The following is a 21,704-nucleotide window of genomic DNA, read 5'->3' on the forward strand; positions in this document are numbered from 1 at the left end:
CTCGGAATGATTTAAGACTTCACTCAACATACACAAAAGTAACAGAAACATTTCAAATGACACTTATAGATGTTCTAGCTGCCAAAGAAAACTGATCTCAATAGACCAAAAATCATTGCACCAATGAAACACCAAAAGAACCAGTAACCAGTAAGATTTTCATATAGACTCTTGACTTCAGCCAACAAACAGCTGAATTAACTGAAAAACCAGCTGCAAGTACTCAACATTGAAAATATGTGCACATTTCAGTTATGAGCACTGTTGGGCATCATCCAAAATAGCTCCGTTTTTCCTTTAGTATCCTTTAGAAAARAGATATTTTTCCGTCTTTCCTTTAGTTGATTCATTAACTGCATACACTCCAGTAACCGATGTGAGCTCCTAAATGCCAACATTACTGCCAACCCTTACCTTACCACACTTGACAAAAAAAAAAAAACACAATTCATAACAATGCCTTCAAATGTGTTGAGAGAAGTGACAGTGATACAGAATGCTAAGAGTACAAGAGTAACAATTGCATAAAAATATATAACACAAGACATAAAACAGGAAAGTGTGCTCTCTCTGCTCCTCTTGGTATCCATGTGACAGCTGTTCCTGCGTACTACGTATGTATTTATGTATGTATGTATGTATGTATGTATGTGAGGTGAAATGGGTTTTTGGGGCTTCAAATTGCCTGTTTCACTCTACCGTCACAGACTTGGCCAGGTTCCTTGGGAAATCCACCTGTATTGGGAGAAGCGTTAGACATTTCTAAATTTGCCAAGTTATAACCCTAAGAAATAGACTACCCGTTATGAAGGCCTACAGTAAGAACCCAACTCAGTGACCGTGCAGTACTCACGTCAAAGCCCCTGAGCACAGCCAGGTGGAAGGAGAGCAGCTGCAGGGGGATGACACTCAGAACGCCCTGCAGACAGTCCACACAGTGCGGCACTTTGATGGTGCGGCTTGAGCACTTGGCAGTTTCATAGTCATCCTTGTCACAGATCACGATGGGTCGGCCCTGTAAACCAAACAAATGGCATGTTTCCAGTACAACGCCGCGTGTCATTTCCTTTTACCTGGAGTTCAGTTTGGAAATGTGAACGTGATAGTTTGGTCCTTCCCTTCTTTTCATGTCGCAGACCCAAATCTCAGGTCCACATCTGTGGTAGATTAGTGAGAGTGGTGATGTCATGGTGAAATAACTCCTCCCACTTTGTGAATGGAATTGTGAGGTCCTTTTGATATTACTGTAAAAACATCTCATGTGTAAAGTATGTGTGCATAAAGCACTTAATATCCATGTCGTCTTTGAGTCATATTTATTTTACACTGGAAGGTAAGTGGTCACTACAACAGGTAGTAAAATCTACCATTTTAACAACCAGATAACATAATTGGCAATGGTTTACTGTGGTTCCAACCTTCAAACAGCTGGGGGGTGGAAAGCTAAATCGTGTGTTTCGAGATATTGCGTGRGTGTTGGCAGTTCTTACCGCGCGGGCCACCACCTGCTGAAGTGCGTTCTGACACTTGGTGTAGGTGTGGTCTCTCATGATGATCATGATGACGGGCATGAGTTTGTCGACCAGGGCCAGAGGGCCGTGCTTCAGCTCCCCAGCCAGGATGCCCTCTGAGTGCATGTACGTGATCTCCTTGATTTTCTGGAGAGGAGAGGCACAAACACCTCAGTCAGATAGGAAGCCACTCACTGCAACTCCCATACACACAATCCAAGTATCTTATCTTAAATTCTAAAGGGATCAGTAGATTGGCCTGGGAACACTAGGACAGACTGAGGAGTACAGCACACTAAGCCAACAATTTCCCTTCACATTTGTGTGCCTCTTTTTGAGATACTGGAGGATTGGAAATACATAGTACTTTAAGAATCCATAAATAACGTGGAGTGTTGTTGCAATTATGCAAGAGAGACGTTTCTAGATCAGTCTAATTAGTTGCTGTGATCCAAAACACTTCAGCAGACATTCCTGCAGGCTAGGCTCCACTAGGGCTTGCGTGAGGCTGAGGCAGAACATTTTCTACACAGCTGTGCAGAGGCTTATTGTGGGCTATTAGAAAGTGATGATAATCTCATTTAGGAGTTGAGAATGGAGAATCCAGTAGAATTCATGTCTGAAGACATTATGATAGCTTTACGAAGGGGAGCTAGAGGTAGGCGTGCTGACCAGTGCTCCCTCCAAGCAGGTGGCGTAGTGGTAGCCTCGGCCCATGATGAGAACACTCTTCTGCTGGTACAGCTCTGCGGCCAGTCTCTGGATCTCATCATCCAGACTCAGCACCTCCTTGATCAGGTCTGACACACAGAGAGACAGAGAGAGGACAGGAGCAGGCATATACACACACACACAGTGAGAGAGGGGACAAGAGAAGGCACAGATAGACAAGTACAAACAGACAAAAAGGAGGTAGATCATATTAGCTGATAATATTCCAATACATCTGGGAGAAACAAAAACGTAATGATCTGCCTTCAAACAACACGTCAGAAAATAGATTATCACACCAACCCCCTGGATGAGACAGTTTACAGTACTAACACCCATCCTATGGCACAGACCAGCAAGCCACTGTTAACAGGTGTTGGGGGCTTGGGTCAGGGAAAGAGCAGTGTGGCATTCCAAACCAAATTAGCTTACCATAAGGGAAACCCAATCCCATCATAGACTTTGGGTCCAGAGGAGTGTGCCAGGACTGACCCAGCTGCTAAAACCTCCTCCCTCTCCCCTGTACTCTCCCTGAGGAAGCCTCCACAGCCCAGCCCTTGCATTAGCTCTCTGATATCAAAGCATATTGCTCAAACAAAAACAGTAAAGTTGGAGCGACGTGGCTGCCAGATAACTGAGACAGACCCAGGAGGCCTACGAACATGAATGTCCTTTCCCCATTTCTCTCTGGCTGCCTGACTCCGACCATTACAGTGGTTCTCAACTAAAAGTTTTGCGATTATGACTTAGAGGTCATTTGCGGTTTATTACAGTACACTGCGTCACTAGTTCATTGCTCCAGACCAGCTCAAGGAGGAGTTAGAGCACCGATTATGCTTTTGGGTCCCAAAGCACTACTGTGTCTCTAACTGACAATGAATGGGCGACATAAACCACACAGAAACTGATAATTGTGCACGACTTCAAAATTGAATTTCAATGAACTGAATGATGAAGGTGCTGATTGAATTTAGAACAATAGTGTAAGAATTGCTATTCCGCTGTCCTGTAGCACACACCTGGAAAAACAAGTTTTTTTGTTACTACTCATCAATATTACTCACTAAAACTGTTGTTATACTAAGGTTTTTATTCTAAGAGAAACTTTAGACTACAATTAGGGTGTGGAAATGTTCGGATTATTTTGCTCTTATAGTACTGTACAGTGCAAACTGCGTTGCTATAGATGCTGGTTCAATACCKGTGKTGGCTGCGAACGGGAGACCCATGAGGTGATGGTAGGATTTTGATTTCTCTCCTTCTAAAAACAGAAATAAATTCTAAATAACAAACTGGCTTRATTTACAAATTAGAAACAATGTCTCACCCCATGTTCAAGAATGGCCTTTCTCCTCGCTCACTTTACATTTGAAAAAAAAATCTCGAAAATCTCGTTATTTTTAAAAACAAATCTATTATTATTAATTAATTTAGAATTATATAAAAGCCCCTTAGATATTCTTACATATATTATTAACCCTGTTTTTCACAAGCGAGTGGCGCACAATGGGATTGCCTTGCAGTTCTCCAGCTTTATCCCCTGAGATAGCGGTAGGCGCACGAGGTTCAAGGCACGAGGGCAGGAGGCACGATCCACAGAGCAGAGCACAGAAGACGGACCTAGCCCATGGTGAAGGGAGGAGGGGGGGTGGACCCCCGCCCCACTGGGTGGCACAGAGCAACACTTTAAGGGGCATTGCATTAATAACAGCGCTGACTAGGGAAATGTTCCCGCTATTCTTAGTGCCTGTCTGCACATTCAAACTAAAACAATGTAACTAAAAAAATGGCGCAAGAAATGCCCCTTAGAAGTGAATTCGGAGGGCAYATATGATTAAATATTAAAGCATTAGACATCTCACTAAAGGCGTCAGCCAAAAGTTATTAAAATCCGAACTGGATTTAACAAAAAAATGGCATGAAAAATGCACATTTGCAAAACCCAAACTCTAAAAGCAATTGGAAAGGTAGATACAAATGATTTGTGACATTGTGGTTACAATAAAGAAAGTAAACAATATGCTGTGTTTTTATTTACAGTAGTGAAAGACAGCTTGTTTTTCACAAGTATACTGTAGTAGGTGTAGCCCTATCAGCAGGACAATAGACGCTTTATAGCCAGGCTACTGTAGGTGTGAACATCCCCCAGACGAAATGGACATCYTTTTCATCAAGCCAGCTTCTTTCTATGGTGCCAACCGTTCCAGTGTTAGGATTTAAGAGGACTTGAAAATGAGCCAGAGTTGAGAAGATCACCAAAACTAAGGTATTTTGGTTTCAGTGCATTTTCTTTCACATATATATATATACAGTGGGGAGAACAAGTATTTGATACACTGCCGATTTTGCAGGTTTTCCTACTTACAAAGCATGTAGAGGTCTGTAATTTTATCATAGGTACACTTCAACTGTGAGAGAAGGAATCTAAACAAAAATCCAGAAAATCACATTGTATGATTTTTAAGTAATTAATTTGCATTTTATTGCATGACATAGTATTTGATACATCAGAAAAGCAGAATGAATATTTGGTACAGAAACCTTAGTTTGCAATTACAGAGATCATACGTTTCCTGTAGTTCTTGACCAGGTTTGCACACACTGCAGCAGGGATTTTGGCCCACTCCTCCATACAGACCTTCTCCAGATCCTTCAGGTTTCGGGGCTGTCGCTGGGCAATCGGACTTTCGGCTCCCTCCAAAGATTTTCTTTGGGTTCAGGTCTGGAGCTGGCTAGGCCACTCCAGGACCTTGAGATGCTTCTTACGGAGCCACTCCTTAGTTGCCCTGGCTGTGTGTTTCGGGTCGTTGTCATGCTGGAAGACCCAGCCACGACCCATCTTCAATGCTCTTACTGAGGGAAGGAGGTTGTTGGTCAAGATCTCGCGATACATGGCCCCATCCATCCTCCCCTCAATACGGTGCAGTCGTCCTGTCCCCTTTGCAGAAAAGCATCCCCAAAGAATGATGTTTCCACCTCCATGCTTCACGGTTGGGATGGTGTTCTTGGGGTTGTACTCATCCTTCTATTCCTCCAAACACGGCGAGTGGAGTTTAGAGCAAAAAGCTCTATTTTTGTCTCATCAGACCACATGACCTTCTCCCATTCTCCTCTGGATCATCCAGATGGTCATTGGCAAACTTCAGACGGGCCTGGACATGCGCTGGCTTGAGCGGGGGACCTTGCGTGCGCTGCAGGATTTTAATCCATGACGCCGTAGTGTGTTACTAATGGTTTTCTTTGAGACTGTGGTCCCAGCTCTCTTCAGGTCATTGACCAGGTCCTGCCGTGTAGTTCTGGGCTGATCCCTCACATTCCTCATGATCATTATGCCCCACGGGTGAGATCTTGCATGGAGCCCAGACCGAGGGTGATTGCACGTCATCTTGAACTTCTTCCATTTTCTAATAATTGTGCCAACAGTTGTTGCCTTCTCACCAAGCTGCTTGGCTATTGTCCTGTAGCCCATCCCAGCCTTGTACAGGTCTACAATTTATCCCTGATGTCCTTACACAGCTCTCTGGTCTTGGCCATTGTGGAGAGGTTGGAGTCTGTTTGATTGAGTGTGTGGACAGGTGTCTTTTATACAGGTAACGAGTTCAAACAGGTGCAGTTAATACAGGTAATGAGTGGAGACAGGAGGGCTTCTTAAAGAAAACTAACAGGTCTGTGAGAGCCGGATTCTTACTGGTTGGTAGGTGATCAAATACTTATGTCATGCAATAAAATGCAAATAATTACTTAAAAATCATACAATGTGATTTTCTCAGATTTTTGTTTTAGATTCCGTCTCTCACAGTTGAAGTGTACCTATGATAAAATGACAGACCTCTACATGCTTTGTAAGTAGGAAAACCTGCAAAATCGGCAGTGTATCAAATACTTGTTCTCCCCACTGTATATATATGTGTAGGCATACAGTGTCATAAAATCGATAAATAAAAGGTTAAATAAAAAAGAATTGTGAACTAAAAACGTGAATGTGTTTTTGCAGAGCATACAACCATGTCGACAACCATTTGTGGAGATCAGTGGACAAAGTGCTGGACAACAGGCCGCACCGGAAAAACGTATGGTTGCCAAGAAAGCGGTTAGTTTTGCTAGATTCTTATAATGTGTATGCAGCATGTGTGTTTTGAGTCACATTTAATTCTTAATTGATCTACCGTTTCTATCAAAGGTCACTGTAAACGATGGGGGCTCAGGGCGGTACCATTCTGCTCATCTGATGAAGGTGCACATGGATCAGAGCACAGCAAGGGCCGTCCGGACGCTACGCTGTTCCAAGGATGTGTAACCGAAGAGAGATACCACAAGTGGACACAGAATACCAACTGGGATGGATCCCGAGGCAAATGTGGTTTACCAGTGAATCTCCGGGTGTTCATCATTAATACAGCGTCTCTGAAGTTTCTGTGTATGACTAATGCAAAAAAGCATTAAAGACAGAGTTAATGCGTACTTGAGGTCACCGAGAAAGGACATGGTCTGCTCTCCCTTATGTAAGGAATTAGACACTTTCCCATGTTTACTTGTCAGAGTGCACAGAAGCCTAATAAACAAATGCAGATGGCTTCCATCTTCAAAATGATTTAAATGTTTTATTATCCAAATGTTTAAAGTGCGTGTGGGCGACCTTATGCAATCGCAAAATGTCAGATAAAGCATATACTGTACAGTACTGTATTTCTTCAACAGCATCTTTATGCTTTCGTTAATAAAATGGTAAAAATACTCTTTCAAAACACAGATGTCTATTTCCTTACGGATCAATAACAAATTACTATGGGAATAAATCACTGAATGACAAATATTGGAACAAAGTAGGCTAATGAAGGTAAACAAATTGTTGCTTACTGGAAAATACTCTTCCAAACACACGGTCATGTTGTACAGCACCATTTTGGCTATTAGCAGGACAATAGACTTGCCTAGTATGAGGGTGGGGGGAGAATTCTATTGTCAAATGTATTTCTTAGGTTGGCTGTATCACAACCGGCCGTGATTGGTTGCAATTTCAGTTTAATCCACCAGAAATGACAACAAATATTGTGGTTAGACTCAAATATTCTAATTGATAAAAAAACATTTATCAATTGGAACCTTTAACATGTGGAAGGGGAAAAAGTATTATTATGTATCACATCCGACCGGGTGTCGCACAATTGTCCCAGTGTTTCTCTCCTTCTAAAAACAGAAATAAATGTTTTGGCCTTTACAAATATTATTTTAGCCTTTATTCAGAAAGTGAGCGATTTTGTAAACAAAATAATCTAAAAAATATCGTTATACATAATCAAGTTGATGGCACAATCATATAGCCTTGGCACCTACATAAAGCTCAGTGACTCACTCATTCATGGCTTTGGATCAAAATAAATAAGTACCAACATTCATTCTGATTGTATTTAATAAATAAATGTTTTGGTTATCCTGACCTGGACACCATGTACAGTATTATAATACTCCATTATGAGCTATTAGCAGGACAATCAATATACCTTCACCAACACCTCTCTGTATTTTGATACTTTGTGCAAGGCAATTGATCAGCATTAAAAACTTTATGGATGGGGCCTCCCGGGTGGCGCAGCAGTCTAAGACACTGCATCGAAGTGCAAAACGCGTCGCTACAGACGCTGGTCCGATACTCGTGCCGGCCGCCACCGGGAGACCCATGAGGCGGCTTTTGGTTTCTCCAGATATAATTCTAAATAACAAACTTGCTTTATTTACAAATTAGTGAGAACGTCTCACCCCATGTTTCAAGAATGGCCTTTTTCCCCCCCTCGCTCACTCAAGGTTAAATGAAAACTAAATAATCTCCAAAATATCATTAATTTTCAAACAAAGCGATTATTATATTATTGATTAATTTAGAATGATATAAAAGCCCCTCAGATATTCTCACAGATCCTAATGAAAAATGCCCCTTAGATATTCATTTAGAATCCTCCAATCCTCTAAATGTAACTATTGGCAGAGAGTCATGTCATTTTTTTGTTGATATACTGTAAGCCTACAGTAGTCGAAATGAGTCTCACTAGCGTTGAGTAATGTGCTGTTAAAAGTGYTATATCTAATTTATTTAAAGAGCATATTGAAGTTAGAAGCAATAGGATTTGAAGCAATAACAATTTCAGCATAATTTCTCGCTGCTCTGAGACAAGCATGGGGACTGGTCTTCATAAATCAATGAGATTTTTATTTTCACTGAATCTCCGTTTGGGTATTGGTTACACTACAATTAGGGTGTGGAAATGTTATGCCCCTTAGATATTAATTTATAATCCTCCAATCCTCTTATGTTCTTAGAACTGTAGCCTACTCCCGACCATCACGTTGTACGGCGCCATATTTTCCGTTCCATCCTAATGGAAACCCTAAGGGTTTCGTTTTTCTTGGAATAGAAACACCATAATATTAATCTAATTAATTAATCAACATTTCTTCAAATCAATCCCATATACTATGTTCCTACAAAAAAAGGTTTAAAATTCTCTAGTAATGCCAATATTGAAGACTATCAAATGTTTCTCAAAGACCCCCTCTGGTGGTCAAACTAGCACTAACTTGCATTAATGGTAAAAATGACTGACAATTCAATAGAATGCTGCAGCAGCCCGCAAGGTGTGCTGCAGTATGACACAACTTTTAAAAGGAGGAACCACTGTACCCCCGACTCCGACCATTAACCCCGCCCCCGACCATTACCTGCTGCTGTCTATATTACAGTAGGTCAGTACAACAAGTGWCAAAGAATCTGCACATCCCTGTGAGCATCACACCGACATTAGCGTTTATGGTCATGAACAGTACAATGCAATGTCTTGGTAGATGTGCATGAGGTCTGGCCTACCTGGCAGAACTCTCAGGCCCTGGATGATCTCACGTCGCCGTGGCTGCATGGAGATCCTGTCATCACACATCAACAGCGCAAACATGATCAGAGCCACAAACTGACTGGTGTAGGCCTGCAAAACAGAACACACAGACATAATGCATTTAATGCTCTGGGTGGAATCAGACAGAAAGTACAGAAAGCTTGAGGTCCCAGGTGTCGCCCAGCTGCTGTTCCCTCTCAGAAATGTGATTCTCACCTATCTAGGGCTGCTGGATTGAAACAAAAGGCATCCTTACAGTCTTCTCTCACTATTCTGTGCCAGAGTTGACAGAATCCTGAGCTCAGCAACACGCCTGGGTGTTTGCTTTGCAGTACAGTTATTGGAGCTGTAGCGTCTTGTCCGCCTGCTTTGGTTGCCAGCGCTGGTCTCCAGCTCCACAATAATAATGTGGACCTGATGAAATGTGGATGGAGAGCTGGGCTGGACACCGATAGGCCTACACAGATAGGACCTTGACTGCAGGACAGGACAGTGGAGAGCTAGCTAGCATTATGAGCACACAATCTGGCAACCCTACCGATGAACACATCCCCTGACAATAAGACACCAGAAAAACAAACAGCACAGAAACAGCTGGCCCTAACTAGAACTAAAGAGAGTAACCATGATGTTTATGCTTCTGAAAATGGCACTACCACTCACAAGTCTCAGCCCAAGCCTGCAGTCATCATCCTTCCTTCCCGCTCTTGGAGGGAGGGAGGATGATGTTAGAAGGCTCGCTGAGCCCGTTTGGGAGATTTAAATCAATGTTCTTCAAGAGGAGCCAAGTCATTTGACGGGACCCCTGGARACAGGAGTGCCAGCATCTAAAGCCAAGGCCCAAGGGCATGGTTGTAAAACATTCACACAGCTATTTTCATTGACAGCACTGCAACCACAGGGCCTTACATCTCTGACAGTCCTCGCCATCCACTCAGATTTGTGGCAGTGCATTTAATCCATATATTAAAGCCACAGCCATGGTCCTCTACCATGTTAAAGCCCCCATCACTCTGTCCAGAATGTCGACAGAGAAAAGCAGCTCACGCCACATGCTAGCCTGTCACACACTGACGCAACCATGTCCCAGAGGCCTCAATCTGCTGCAGCATTCCTCCTCATGTCAGGCAATACAGCATGACAAGCAGTTACATAAAATATTTAAAAGTGTACAAGCATGCTCCAAATGTTCTATTTGGACAAAGACCACAGTAGGCTCTCATTTTCWTACATTCACTCCCACAATAACCATTGTTTGGCTAAGGGGGTGAAGTGAGTGGTGAAATATATACAAGAGGTGTGGAGCTGAGCAAAGCCACCCCCTTCATTCTCCCGGACATTGTTCAGCAGGCCTAGTACTGAGGACAGCCTCGATTCTGGGACGAATCATAAAAACAAGCCGTCACCAGAGGCATCCAGTTGAATGTCCCCCAAAAAGTTAATCTGAATAATATTATTATTATGAAAAGTTACCACGAACGGAGACAGCGGGAGCGTGTATTGAGCAGCGGGTGAAATACTTKATTTCCTCTGACGTGATGAGCTGTGCTGTTCTGGGTTGGGTGTGTGGGCCTGAAAAGGATGGCGTCTTTGAGACGTGCTCTGCAGGCTTTCTGCTCTGTGCTGGAGACTTGGACCTACTGGAGGGTCCCTGAGCCAAGCCTGAGAAGGGAGGGACCTGCCTCTTTTTTTTCTCTGCAGCTAGGACTCCACTGCTGAGTGGAACTCACTCTAGTCATCTACAACCCCACTCCGGCAAACTGTAGGATCACTGCTCAGAGTAGAGGGGAACCATAGATTCCTACATTTTACAGTGTAAAGATGAGAATATCAGGCACTATGTGTTCTGTGTAGGGCAGTGGCATATAGCCGTTTCAAATAACCTCTTCCGAAAGGATCCAGAAACTTCTCAGAGGAAGATCTCTCATTTCAAGAGAAAGAGGGGTCAACTACAGTTGAAGTCAAAAGTTTACATACACCTTAACCAAATACATTTAAACTCAGTTTCACAATTCCTGACATTTAATCCCAGTAAAAATTCTGTCTTAGGTCAGTTAGGATCACCAACTTATTTTAAGAATATGAAATGTCAGAATAATAGTAGAAAGAATGATTTATTTCAGCTTTTATTTCTTTGATCACATTCCCAGTGGGTCAGAAGTTTACATACACTCAATTAGTATTTGGTAGCATTGCCTTTAAATTGTTTAACTTGGGTCAAACGTTTTGGGTAGCCTTCCACAAGCTTCCCACAATAAGTTGGGTGAATTTTGGCCCATTACACCAGCTCTGTCAGGAGGAACTGAGTCAGGTTTGTAGGCCTCCTTGCTCGCACACACTTTTTCAGTTCTGCCCACACATTTTTCAATAGGGTTGAGGTCAGGGCTTTGTGATGGCCACTCCAATACGTTGACTTTGTTGTCCTTAAGTCATTTTCCCACAACTGTGGAAGTATGCTTGGGGTCATTGCCCATTTGGAAGACCCATTTGCGACCAAGCTTTAACTTCCTGACTGATGTCTTGAGATGCTGTGAATATATTGAAGCAACATTTCCCTGCCTCATGATGCCATCTATTTTGTGAAGTGCACCAGTCCCTCCTGCAGCAAAGCACCCCCACAACATGATGCTGCCACCCCCGTGCTTCAAGGTTAGGATGGTGTTCTTCGGCTTGCAAGCCTCCCCCTTTTTCCTCCAAACATAACGATGGTCATTATCGCAAAAGTTATATTTTTGTTTCATCAGACCAGAGGACATTTCTCCAAAAAGTACGATCTTTGTCCCCATGTGCAGTTGCAAACCGTAGACTGGCTTTTTTTATTGCGGTTTTGGAGCAGTGGCTTCTTCCTTGCTGAGCGGCCTTTCAGGTTGTCGATATAGGGCTGTTTTACTGTTTCCGCCAGCATCTTCACAAGGTCCTTTGCTGTTGTTCTGGGATTGATTTGCACTTTTCGCATCAAAGTACATTCATCTCTATGAGAAAGAACGCGTTTCCTTCCTGAGCGGTATGACGGCCATGGTGTTTATACTTGCGTACTATTGTTTGTACAGATGAACGTGGTACCTTCAGGTGTTTGGAAATTGCTCCCAAGGATGAACCAGACTTGTGGAGMTCTACAATTTTTTTTTCTGAGGTCTTGGCAGATTTCTTTTGATTTTCCCATGATGTTAAGCAAAGAGGCACTGACTTTGAAGGTAGGCCTTGAGATACATCCACAGGTACACCTCCAATTGACTCAAATGATGTCAATTAGCCTATCAGAAGCTTCTAAAGTCATGACATCATTATCTGGAATTTTCCAAGCTATTTAAAGGCGCTGTCAACTTAGTGTATGTAAACTTCTGACCCACTGGAATTGTGATACAGTGAGTTATAAGTGAAATAATCTGTCTGTAAACAATCATTGGAAAAATGACTTGTGTCATGCACAAAGTAGATGTCCTAACCGACTTGCCAAAACTATAGTTTGTTAACAAGAAATTTGTGGAGTGGTTGAAAAACGAGTTAATGACTCCAACCTAAGTGTATGTAAACTTCCGACTTCAACTGTACATGCACTATGTATTGACATTAGTCCCCAAGTGCTTCAGGGTTTGCATTAACTATACAGAAAACCAACAGTGCAGTATATTGGCATAAACATCCTGTTATTGCAAAAATAAGTACACTACATGACCAAAAGTATGTGGACACCTGCTCGTCYAACATTACATTCCAAAATCTTGGGCATTAATATGTAGTTGGTCCCTCCATTGCTGCTATAACAGCCTCCACTCTTCTGGGAAGGCTTTCCACTAGATGTTGGAACATTGCTGTGGGGACTTGCTTCCATTCAGCCACAAGAGCATTAGTGAGGTCGATCACTGATGTTGGGCAATTAGGCCTGGCGCACAGTCGGTTTTCCAATTAATTCCAAATGTATTCGATGGGGTTGAGGTCAGGGCTCTGTGCAGGCCAGTCAGGTTCTTCCACTCTGACCTCTGCAAATAATTTTGTATGCAGCTCGCTTTATACATGGGGGCATTGTCATGCTGAAACAGGAAAGGGCCTTACTCAAACTGTTGCCACAAAGTTGGAAGCACAGAAGATTTCCCTTCACTGGAACTAAGGGGCCTAGACCGAAACATGAAAAACAGCACAAGACCATTATTTCTCCTCAAACGAACTTTACAGTTGGCACTATGCATTGGGGCAGGTAGCTTTCTCCTGTCATCCGCCAAGCTTGATTCGTCCGCCAGACTGCCATATGGTAAAATGTAATTCATCACTCCAGAGAACACGTTTCCACTGCTCCAGAGTCCAATGGCGGCAAGCTTTACTCCACTCCAGCTGATGCTTSGCATTGCACATGCTTATCTTAGGCTTGTGTGTGGCTGCTCGGCCATGGAAACCCATTTCATGAAGKTCCCGATGAACAGTTATTGTGCTGACGTTGCTTCCACAGGCAGTTTGGAACTCGGTAGTGAGTTCCATTCATCTCCAAAAACCCTAATGCAGTCTGACCAACTGACACACTCTGGAGCTGGATAGGAGGATTTTCCCCACCCTGAGAGAATACTAACAGTCTACCCTGAATGTAGAGTTTCCCCAGACACTTCAACCTGGGGCGGCAGGTAGCCTAGTGGTTAGAGCATTAGACTAGTAACCGAAAGGTTGCAAGATCGAATCCCTGAGCTGACAAGGTAAAAATCTGTCGTTCTGCCCCTGAACAAGGCAGTTAACCCACTATTCCTAGCCCGTCATTGAAAATAAGAATTTGTTCTTAACTGACTTGCCTAGTTAAATAAAGGTGAAATAAAAACCTGCCTGCGTTTTTTCCCACCATAGAAGTGATTTTTTTTTTGACCAGAGCTGGGGATGGTGAAGGGAAGGTTTCCTGTTTCAACAGCCAGAGTGTCTACAGGACAGTATGTGAACAATGGGAAAGGCATCAGTCTGGAGAAATGCTATGCTATGAGCAGCAGTGACTCTGTCCCCTCACCTTGGTGCTGGCCACTCCTATCTCTGGCCCAGCGTTGATGTGCACCCCACAGTCGGTCTCTCTGGAGATGGAGCTGCCCACTGTGTTGGTGACGCCCACCGTCAGGGCTCCTCTCTCCTTACAGTAGTGCAGGGCCATCAGGCTGTCTGCTGTCTCACCTGCACACAATGGTAGCAATGCAATCAGCACTCAGGATAAATACTATAAGAGGTTACCACTACCTGGACTATGTGTAGATCTTGCTTACAATATCAAGTTCTATAGACAGGAATACTGGATATCGTCAAACCTATACGTTCAGTATCAACACATGAAGTTAGCAGTATAGAGATGAAGGAATTGCTTTGGGTGCATTGGCATAGGGCTGAGCACTTACTTGAATGAGACATCGTTTGTACAAGACAAGCCGTATTGTGTACAGACAAAGACAGACACCGTGACAATGTTCAGGTCCCTGGAGAAAGAGACACTTCCAGATTACGCCGATCCTCCCACCTGATTGGCTGATGAAGAAGCAGACGTCGTCACGGAACACTGGTGTGTTTCTATCCAGGAAGTCGCTGGCCAGCTCCACCATAACAGGCAGCTCAGTCAGCTCCTCCAGTACCTGGCGAGTCTAGAGGGAAAGATTAGCACTGTTCATCAGCACTGGATCACACAAGACATCCACACTGAAAAACAGGTTTCCATGTACAACTCAGAGCAATAACTTACTTTTACGRCTCTGTTTGTATAGTTGTTTTTCCTATCTTGAAGCCTTAGGCTCTAGTCGACGCGATGTTATGCCAGTGACCTAATACTGCTGCCTTATAAGAGGGTATCTGGTACTCACCGCCACCCCAGCATGGTAACTGGTGCCACAGGCGATTAGGATGAGCCGTCGACACCTTTGTATCTCTTTAATATGATCCTTCAGTCCACCCAGGATTACTACAGACACAAACAGAAACAGCCAATCAAAATACAGTAATCAAATATCCCTTTCCTTGGTATGTATTCAGATTGAAGTTGATCATGAGGATACAACCTTGATGGGTATAATGACAGACATTGTGTATTACACTGGAACTGTCATCTCACCCGTGTTGTCATCAAAGTTGACCCTTCCTCTCATGGTGTTAACCACAGACTCTGGCTGTTCAAAGATCTCCTTCTGCATAAAGGAGCTGTAGTTACCTGAAAAGCGTTCCAAAAAACATTGGTTCAGACTCTTCAACAACATCACAAAAAAGATTTGTAAAGGTTACTGTTGCCACATAATGACTACTAAAGTAAGCCAGTCTGGAAACCATGTTGTTTTGCTGATCTAATTCAGCCTTTTATAGCTGTTGGGAGTTAAATAACACAGGAGATAAATGACAATGATCTTGTGTCTTTAAATGCAGACTTCCATCATCAGTCATGTCTTCACTAAATAAAATAAACAAGAGGCAACAGGGAAATGGCAGTTTCCTTGCACCACCCTGTGACAATGAAATACGAGAATGTTTTGCAGTCTGCTTTTGCGCTGACCGTAATTTAGGTCATGCAAATTAGGTTATTTCAGCAGAGCTCCTGGCATGGAGGCTTAGGAGAGAGAGGCAGGGGCTTAAATGACAGGACCTCAAAGGAATGTCTCCTGAAACTGACAGGTAGTGTATCAGCATCCTCTGCTGGAGACATGGAGAAGTGGGAGAAATCTGATTTTCAGGAGGAAAATCATCTCTTTACAGCAGAACGCTGAGAATTCAGATCTGACATGAATGCTTTAGTCACAGTCTACTACACAGGAAACTGATGTTTCCAAGCAGTGAGCTCAATATAGAAGTGCTCTCTTCGATGGAGCCAGGGTGTCTGAGCCCTTACCTTTGATGCAGGCCTCTTCCCTGGGGACCAGTCAGCCAGGAAGCCCCATAAACACCCAGCTGTGTGTGTGTGTGTGTGTGTGTGTGTGCCTCAGAGCCACCTCAGTAGTACAACAGATCTGAAACCTGCTGCTATTTACAGCTGCACAGTAAAAACAGGCTCCTGGACTAAAATTACAGGGCAGGATACTGAAACATTAGAATATGGTGGTATACGTGTACACATATGGCCTTAGATACTTGGTAGAGGCAGGGGAAATTGTGTGAGTGCTATGTGTTGCAATAACAAGCATTGTTGCTACATTATTACTGTAGAGTGCAGTAGAGGCCAAAGAAAATATCACCCTTGTATACTGTACAATTTGTGACTATTGACAATGATAATAATCAATTACAGACATTCTAGGGCTCTCATCAATTCCTCAGTAACACCATCGTCTTTACAGAGGGTGACCCATGACAGTGCTGTGCCCCCAGCCTCTACCCTCCACCTTCCCCTCACCCTTCATGATCTGCTGCAGCTCCATCTGCAGGGTCTGGATGGCGCGGGCAGGGTGGTCTCCGGCTGTACGCTTGATGCGGTGGATGGTGAGTCGTCCGTTCGTCACCGCTGCCACGTCATCATCCTCCAGGAAGATCACCCGGTTGGTGTGCTCAATCACCGCACTGCCATGACAACAGAGCAACAGTCAACACCACTTAGTTGTTATGCAAACGTGATGAAGTTGTTCATTCCCACTTTCCTAGGAGACCTTCACCAAACAATTGTCTCGACTGATTCTGAGGGTATTCTAAAATAAACCTAACAATGTATGAGTGGGATATCACTACTATAGAGTATAAGAGTGAGGAGTCTGACCTGGCATCAGAGGCAAAGTAGTACTCCACAGACTTCTTGTCCTCAGCGAAGAGTGTGTGGCAGGTGTCCTGCTCCATCCTGGGCAGGGTGGGGCAGCCCTTCTTGTCCTTACCGGCTGGGGACATACAATACGTTAGACACACAACAGCTGCTTATCTTCTTCCATTCTGACATTGAGAGCAGTTACTTTAATAACGTACATGATCGGTACAGGATAGGAATGTGATCTGTGGACAGCTTGTGGTCACTTTTCACCCCAATAAGCAGAGGACCTCCCCTCCTATTTACATAGAAACACAAACAATTACAATCATTACAGAAAATGAAAGATGCATCATGACTGGATAGTATTCCTTTACAATTCAAGGAGTAACTAGAAGTGTAGTAGCAGTGTACCGAGTGCCTACTGCCTCCCCAGGGTAATGGACACTCTTGAAGACCAGGACAAAAGCTCCCTCCTAAGAGATAAGATAGAACAGTGTTAATCACGAGACGGGTCACGAGACCTGATCTCTGGACAGTTTTAGGAGAAGCTCTGTAGAGGAACAGGCTCTTACCAGCTGCTGGGTCACTCTCTCCACCAGAGTAGCAAAGCTGAGGTCTTCACTCTCACGGTTGTCATACATGTACTTCACCAGCTTGGCAATGGTCTCTGTGTCTGTCTCGGACTCAAACTCATAACCCTTGCTCTCCTGTGGAATGGTATAATGTCAGTCATGGAAGTCTGATAACTCTTGCTGGTAGTCTTGATTAATGAAAGAAACAGACTGCTTTAGGCAAAACATGTAATATGTTGAAATGCTCTGCTCACCAGGAATTTCCGCAGGTCTTTGTAGTTTGTGATAATTCCATTATGAACGACAATGAACTCTAAAGAAAAAGGACGATACACACATACACTTTTTTAATAAAAACATCCCTATTTGGGCCTCCTGAGTGGCGCAGCGGTCTAAGGCACTGCATTGTGCTTCTACACCTGCATTGCTTGCTGTTTGGGGTTTTAGGCTGGGTTTCTGTACAGCACTTCGAGATATTAGCTGATGTACGAAGGGCTATATAAAATAAACTTGATTGATTGATTGGAGTGCTATAGGAGTCACTACAGACCTGGGTTCGGTCCCAGGCTGTATCACAACCGGCCGTGATCGTGAGTCCCATAGGGCGGTGCACAATTGGCCCAGCGACGTCAGGGTTAGGGGAGGGCTTTGCCGGGGGGCCTTACTTGGCTCATCGCGCTCTAGCGACTTCTTATGGCGGGCCAGGAGCCCGCAGGCGGACCTCGTCGTCAGTTGAGTAGTGTTTCCTCCGACACATTGGTGCGGCTGGCTTCCAGGTTAAGCGGGTGGGTGTTAAGAAGCGCGGTTTGGTGGGTCATGTTTTGGAGGACGCAAGACTTGACTTCCGCCTCCCGAGCCCATTGGGGAGTTGCAGCGATGAGACAAGACCGAAATTGGGGAGAAAAAGGGGGTAAAATACAATTTCAAAATAAATAAAAAATAAATCCCTATTTACTCTATATAGTCAGTCAATATCTAGCAGAATGTGTTGCCTACACCGAAGAGAGGCCTTCATTTTACTACAAGTTTAGGGGATGTCTGTAGTACTGACCGTTGCTCTTGTCAGACCTTTGTGGGTGGCTGTTGACAGGGCTGGGGGCACCATGGGTAGCCCAGCGAGTGTGGGCGATGCCAAGGTGGACATCAAACTCCACATCCATGTCCATGTCCTGCTGCTCTGTGGGACCAACACAAACACTGTTGAAAGGCAAGCTTCATAAATCAATTCAAATGCACCCTACATGAAGTAGGTTTGAGCCATTTTCATTGTACTGTATGCCTTCTATTCATTTCAGTCAAATCCACTTATCTAATCAGTAAACATTCTTACAAATGCTGACAACAGACATAAGCCGTCAAAGACACATAAAATGTAGACTTACTGGTGATCTCATCGTCAAGAGCCTTCACTTTTCCGCTCTGCTTGATCAGCTGAATAGACCGGGCATTGGCCTCCCATTCCTTACCGTTCCCTCCATCAATTCCAACACCTGGCAAGGAGAGAGAATTGTATTTCTACAGAGTACTCAAATATGCCTCTGTTGTGTGATTTTGTAAGTTATTTTACACATGCTACAGTCTGACAGCAGACAGAGCAGAAATGTAACTGTGATTAGATAGTCCTGCTCAAGACTAGGGCATACAGTGAAGCCAGCAGACAATCATTGTTTTTATCATTAGGAGAGAGAGAACAAAAACATGACTCCTATAGATAAGCAAGCAGAATAACTGATGCCTGCTAACGGGCCTACAGTGACAGGGAAAGGCAGCAGATAAACATGGAGACAGACGCAGCCAGTGTGTTGACACAAGCCGCCTCTATCAGCTCACCGGCAGAGTCGTAGCCACGGTACTCCAGACGGAGCAGGCCTTTGAGGAGGATCTCCAGGATCTCCCGGCGAGTCCGTGGCACATGGTAGTTCAGATAGGCAAAAATTCCTGACGGGAAGGAAGGAACATAGGAACAGATTTCWACTAGGGAACACAAACAAAATATACAGCAAAGGAATTTCACAKCTGTTTTAACGGATTAAGTGAACAAAGCCTAATACTGGTTTGCTTTTGGTGGTCTGTGATTAGGTCAATAAAACTAAAAACAATATGCATCCTTTCTTTTCAAATAGGAGTATTGTGTAGGAGACGCTGACGGTTCCATTGACTAGCTAGCCTAGCTGATTGTAATATGCAGGCTGTTCAATGACTGGCTRATTAAAATTCACAGCAACCTTAAAAACAACAACTACCCCAAGAATTTCCACAGGTGAAAACTTTCAAACATTAACGCAAGTAAAAAAAAAAAAATGTAAAAAAAAGAACAGCTATGGAGTCAGTCATGTTGTAGGAATTGCAGTTTAACATTGACCTGAAACTATGTATACATTGACAGTAAATCAACAAACAAGAACAGAAACCAGTCAGACTTGTTCAACCTCTTGTGGATTGGGGTGGCGTTTCAGGACTGGTAGTTGGGCCTAATTGGAAACAGTTGTGTGTGGAACTACACAGTAGTTCACACACCCATCAGTTGCTGAGGGCACAGCCTGCCCTGGATGTTAGGCTACCAGACAGGTTTTACATGGGAAGTCACCTTGAGACGTGGGAGACTCAGTGGAAAGTGGAACAGGGCGTTCTAGTGTTGGGGCAATATGTTGACAGAAGGACCAGGTGCAGGGTACGACACTACTATTACACAGGAGCTGATCTAGGTTATGCTTCTGTGAAGTTTAGAACTCATCTGAAAGGAATATGATACCAATTGAAAACAGTGACATTTATTCCAAAAATGACAGGATGAAAAGAGATTTGCCTACATATGCCTATTTGTGCCCAGCCCCATTGCCATCAATGGTTTAAACAAACCAGTCAAATACAACTAGCCTAAATTATGAAAGCAAAGAGACAGTAGCTATTATTTAGGCTAATACAACATTATGACATAAATTCCCAATAAGATGAGGATATAGAGGGGCTGTGATAAAATAAAGAGTGACTATGTACCGAGAAGTGCCATGGAAGCAGTGCAACAGAGCATCCATTGAAAGCAGCTGGGCACAGGGCGACAGAGGAAGGTAGCAGGGGGGTGAATGGGCAAGGCAAGGTGGGAGCACACAAGGCTCAGCTTTGTTTAGAACGAGGGTTACCTAGCATAGAGTAGGATAAATAAGGAGCCCTCATAACATCTCAGTGCATGTCAGTCTTATCATTATTCCTTCCTTAGGAATTAGTCTGCAGCAGATCAGTATGAGGAGTATCAATTTTGGGCATTTTTGTCCTTACTCAGATACAAGTGACACAGAGAAGACAGTGTTCCTTCTTTACTAACATATTTAATAGTGCCAAGTGTCCCCCCACCCCCAAAAGTGAATGAATCAAATMATGTATACTGGTTGGCTATTCAAAACACAACTGTGTGCTTCAGGAACCAGGTGTAGAGTCAGCAGATGAGAGGTGAAGAGTGGAGAACTAATCCATCACCATTCAGACACTGACAGGTTCAAAAATAAACATAGTTTAACTACCTATAATTTTGTATCACCCTAATGACCTCGTAACTCATTCGAATCAATGTGGGATCATCACTGTAGAACTGGCATTTAGACTATCATCAGTTTCAGCGTTGATCTATTWATTCTAGCAATCGAATGAATGAAACAGTACGACTTGCGCAATGCGCGCGTTCTGTCTCATCAGACAAAACCAAGCTAGTTTGTAAACTGGTGAAAAMGTAGCTAATAAATCCTAGTATAGAGCCTATTAAAACATGACGACATCATACCAAACTGTAACATCAATGACAGGAATTATGGAGCGATAACACAGCGTCAATCAAGTAGRTAGCAATGGATTATATGGGTGTGTAGCACGCTGCTAATAAACATCAACACGCTTAGCCGCCCTCAATTTGTCTGATAACATTGTTAGCTGTAAAACATTATCTATGGATCCGATAGCCAATTTACAAGCTCATTTAAAAAATATTAAATAAATCATTTTATCGGTTAACTTGTTTCGTCTGGCAAGGGTTTCCACTAGATAACACAGCCAAAGTCAAATTGGGATATATGGTAAAAAATGTAAGGTTAAGGTTATAACGTTAGTAGCTTTCTCTTGATTTGAGATGGAAGCTGATGTGTCCACATTAGCTAGCTACAAATACTGACACATACTTCTCCAAAACCAGTTGTGTTAATCTCACAACTACTTACAATTTCCATAATCTTTGTAAATTGTTGCAAATCTACAATTATTAAATGTATTCTCATTAAATACTCACCACACATGTCTACGCCTCGATTGCCAACTACAGCTAACTGTGACTCAGTTCCTCATCTAACGATGACAGTCATGGAGAGTCCCG

The 21,704-nt window shown here is 43.4% G+C and overlaps 1 protein-coding gene across 1 annotated transcript; it reads right to left on the reverse strand.

Moving 5' to 3' along the window:
- Positions 1 to 349: 349 nt before the first annotated feature.
- On the reverse strand, positions 350 to 21,704 carry LOC111957452 (glutamine--fructose-6-phosphate aminotransferase [isomerizing] 1). Its single transcript, XM_023978281.3, has 19 exons — positions 21,621 to 21,704; positions 19,178 to 19,285; positions 18,730 to 18,837; positions 18,399 to 18,524; positions 17,602 to 17,660; positions 17,348 to 17,482; positions 17,187 to 17,248; positions 16,991 to 17,070; positions 16,791 to 16,905; positions 16,434 to 16,597; positions 15,168 to 15,263; positions 14,920 to 15,017; positions 14,583 to 14,703; positions 14,088 to 14,245; positions 9,082 to 9,196; positions 2,184 to 2,311; positions 1,491 to 1,658; positions 854 to 1,015; positions 350 to 735 (listed from the first exon to the last, which is right to left on the reverse strand). The coding sequence occupies exons 1-19, from the start codon at positions 21,625 to 21,627 to the stop codon at positions 691 to 693; spliced, it is 2,055 nt and encodes a 684-aa protein (XP_023834049.1). The 5' UTR covers positions 21,628 to 21,704; the 3' UTR covers positions 350 to 690.

This window comes from Salvelinus sp. IW2-2015, linkage group LG33, assembly GCF_002910315.2.
Source record: "Salvelinus sp. IW2-2015 linkage group LG33, ASM291031v2, whole genome shotgun sequence".
Classification (NCBI taxonomy): Eukaryota; Metazoa; Chordata; class Actinopteri; order Salmoniformes; family Salmonidae; genus Salvelinus; species Salvelinus sp. IW2-2015.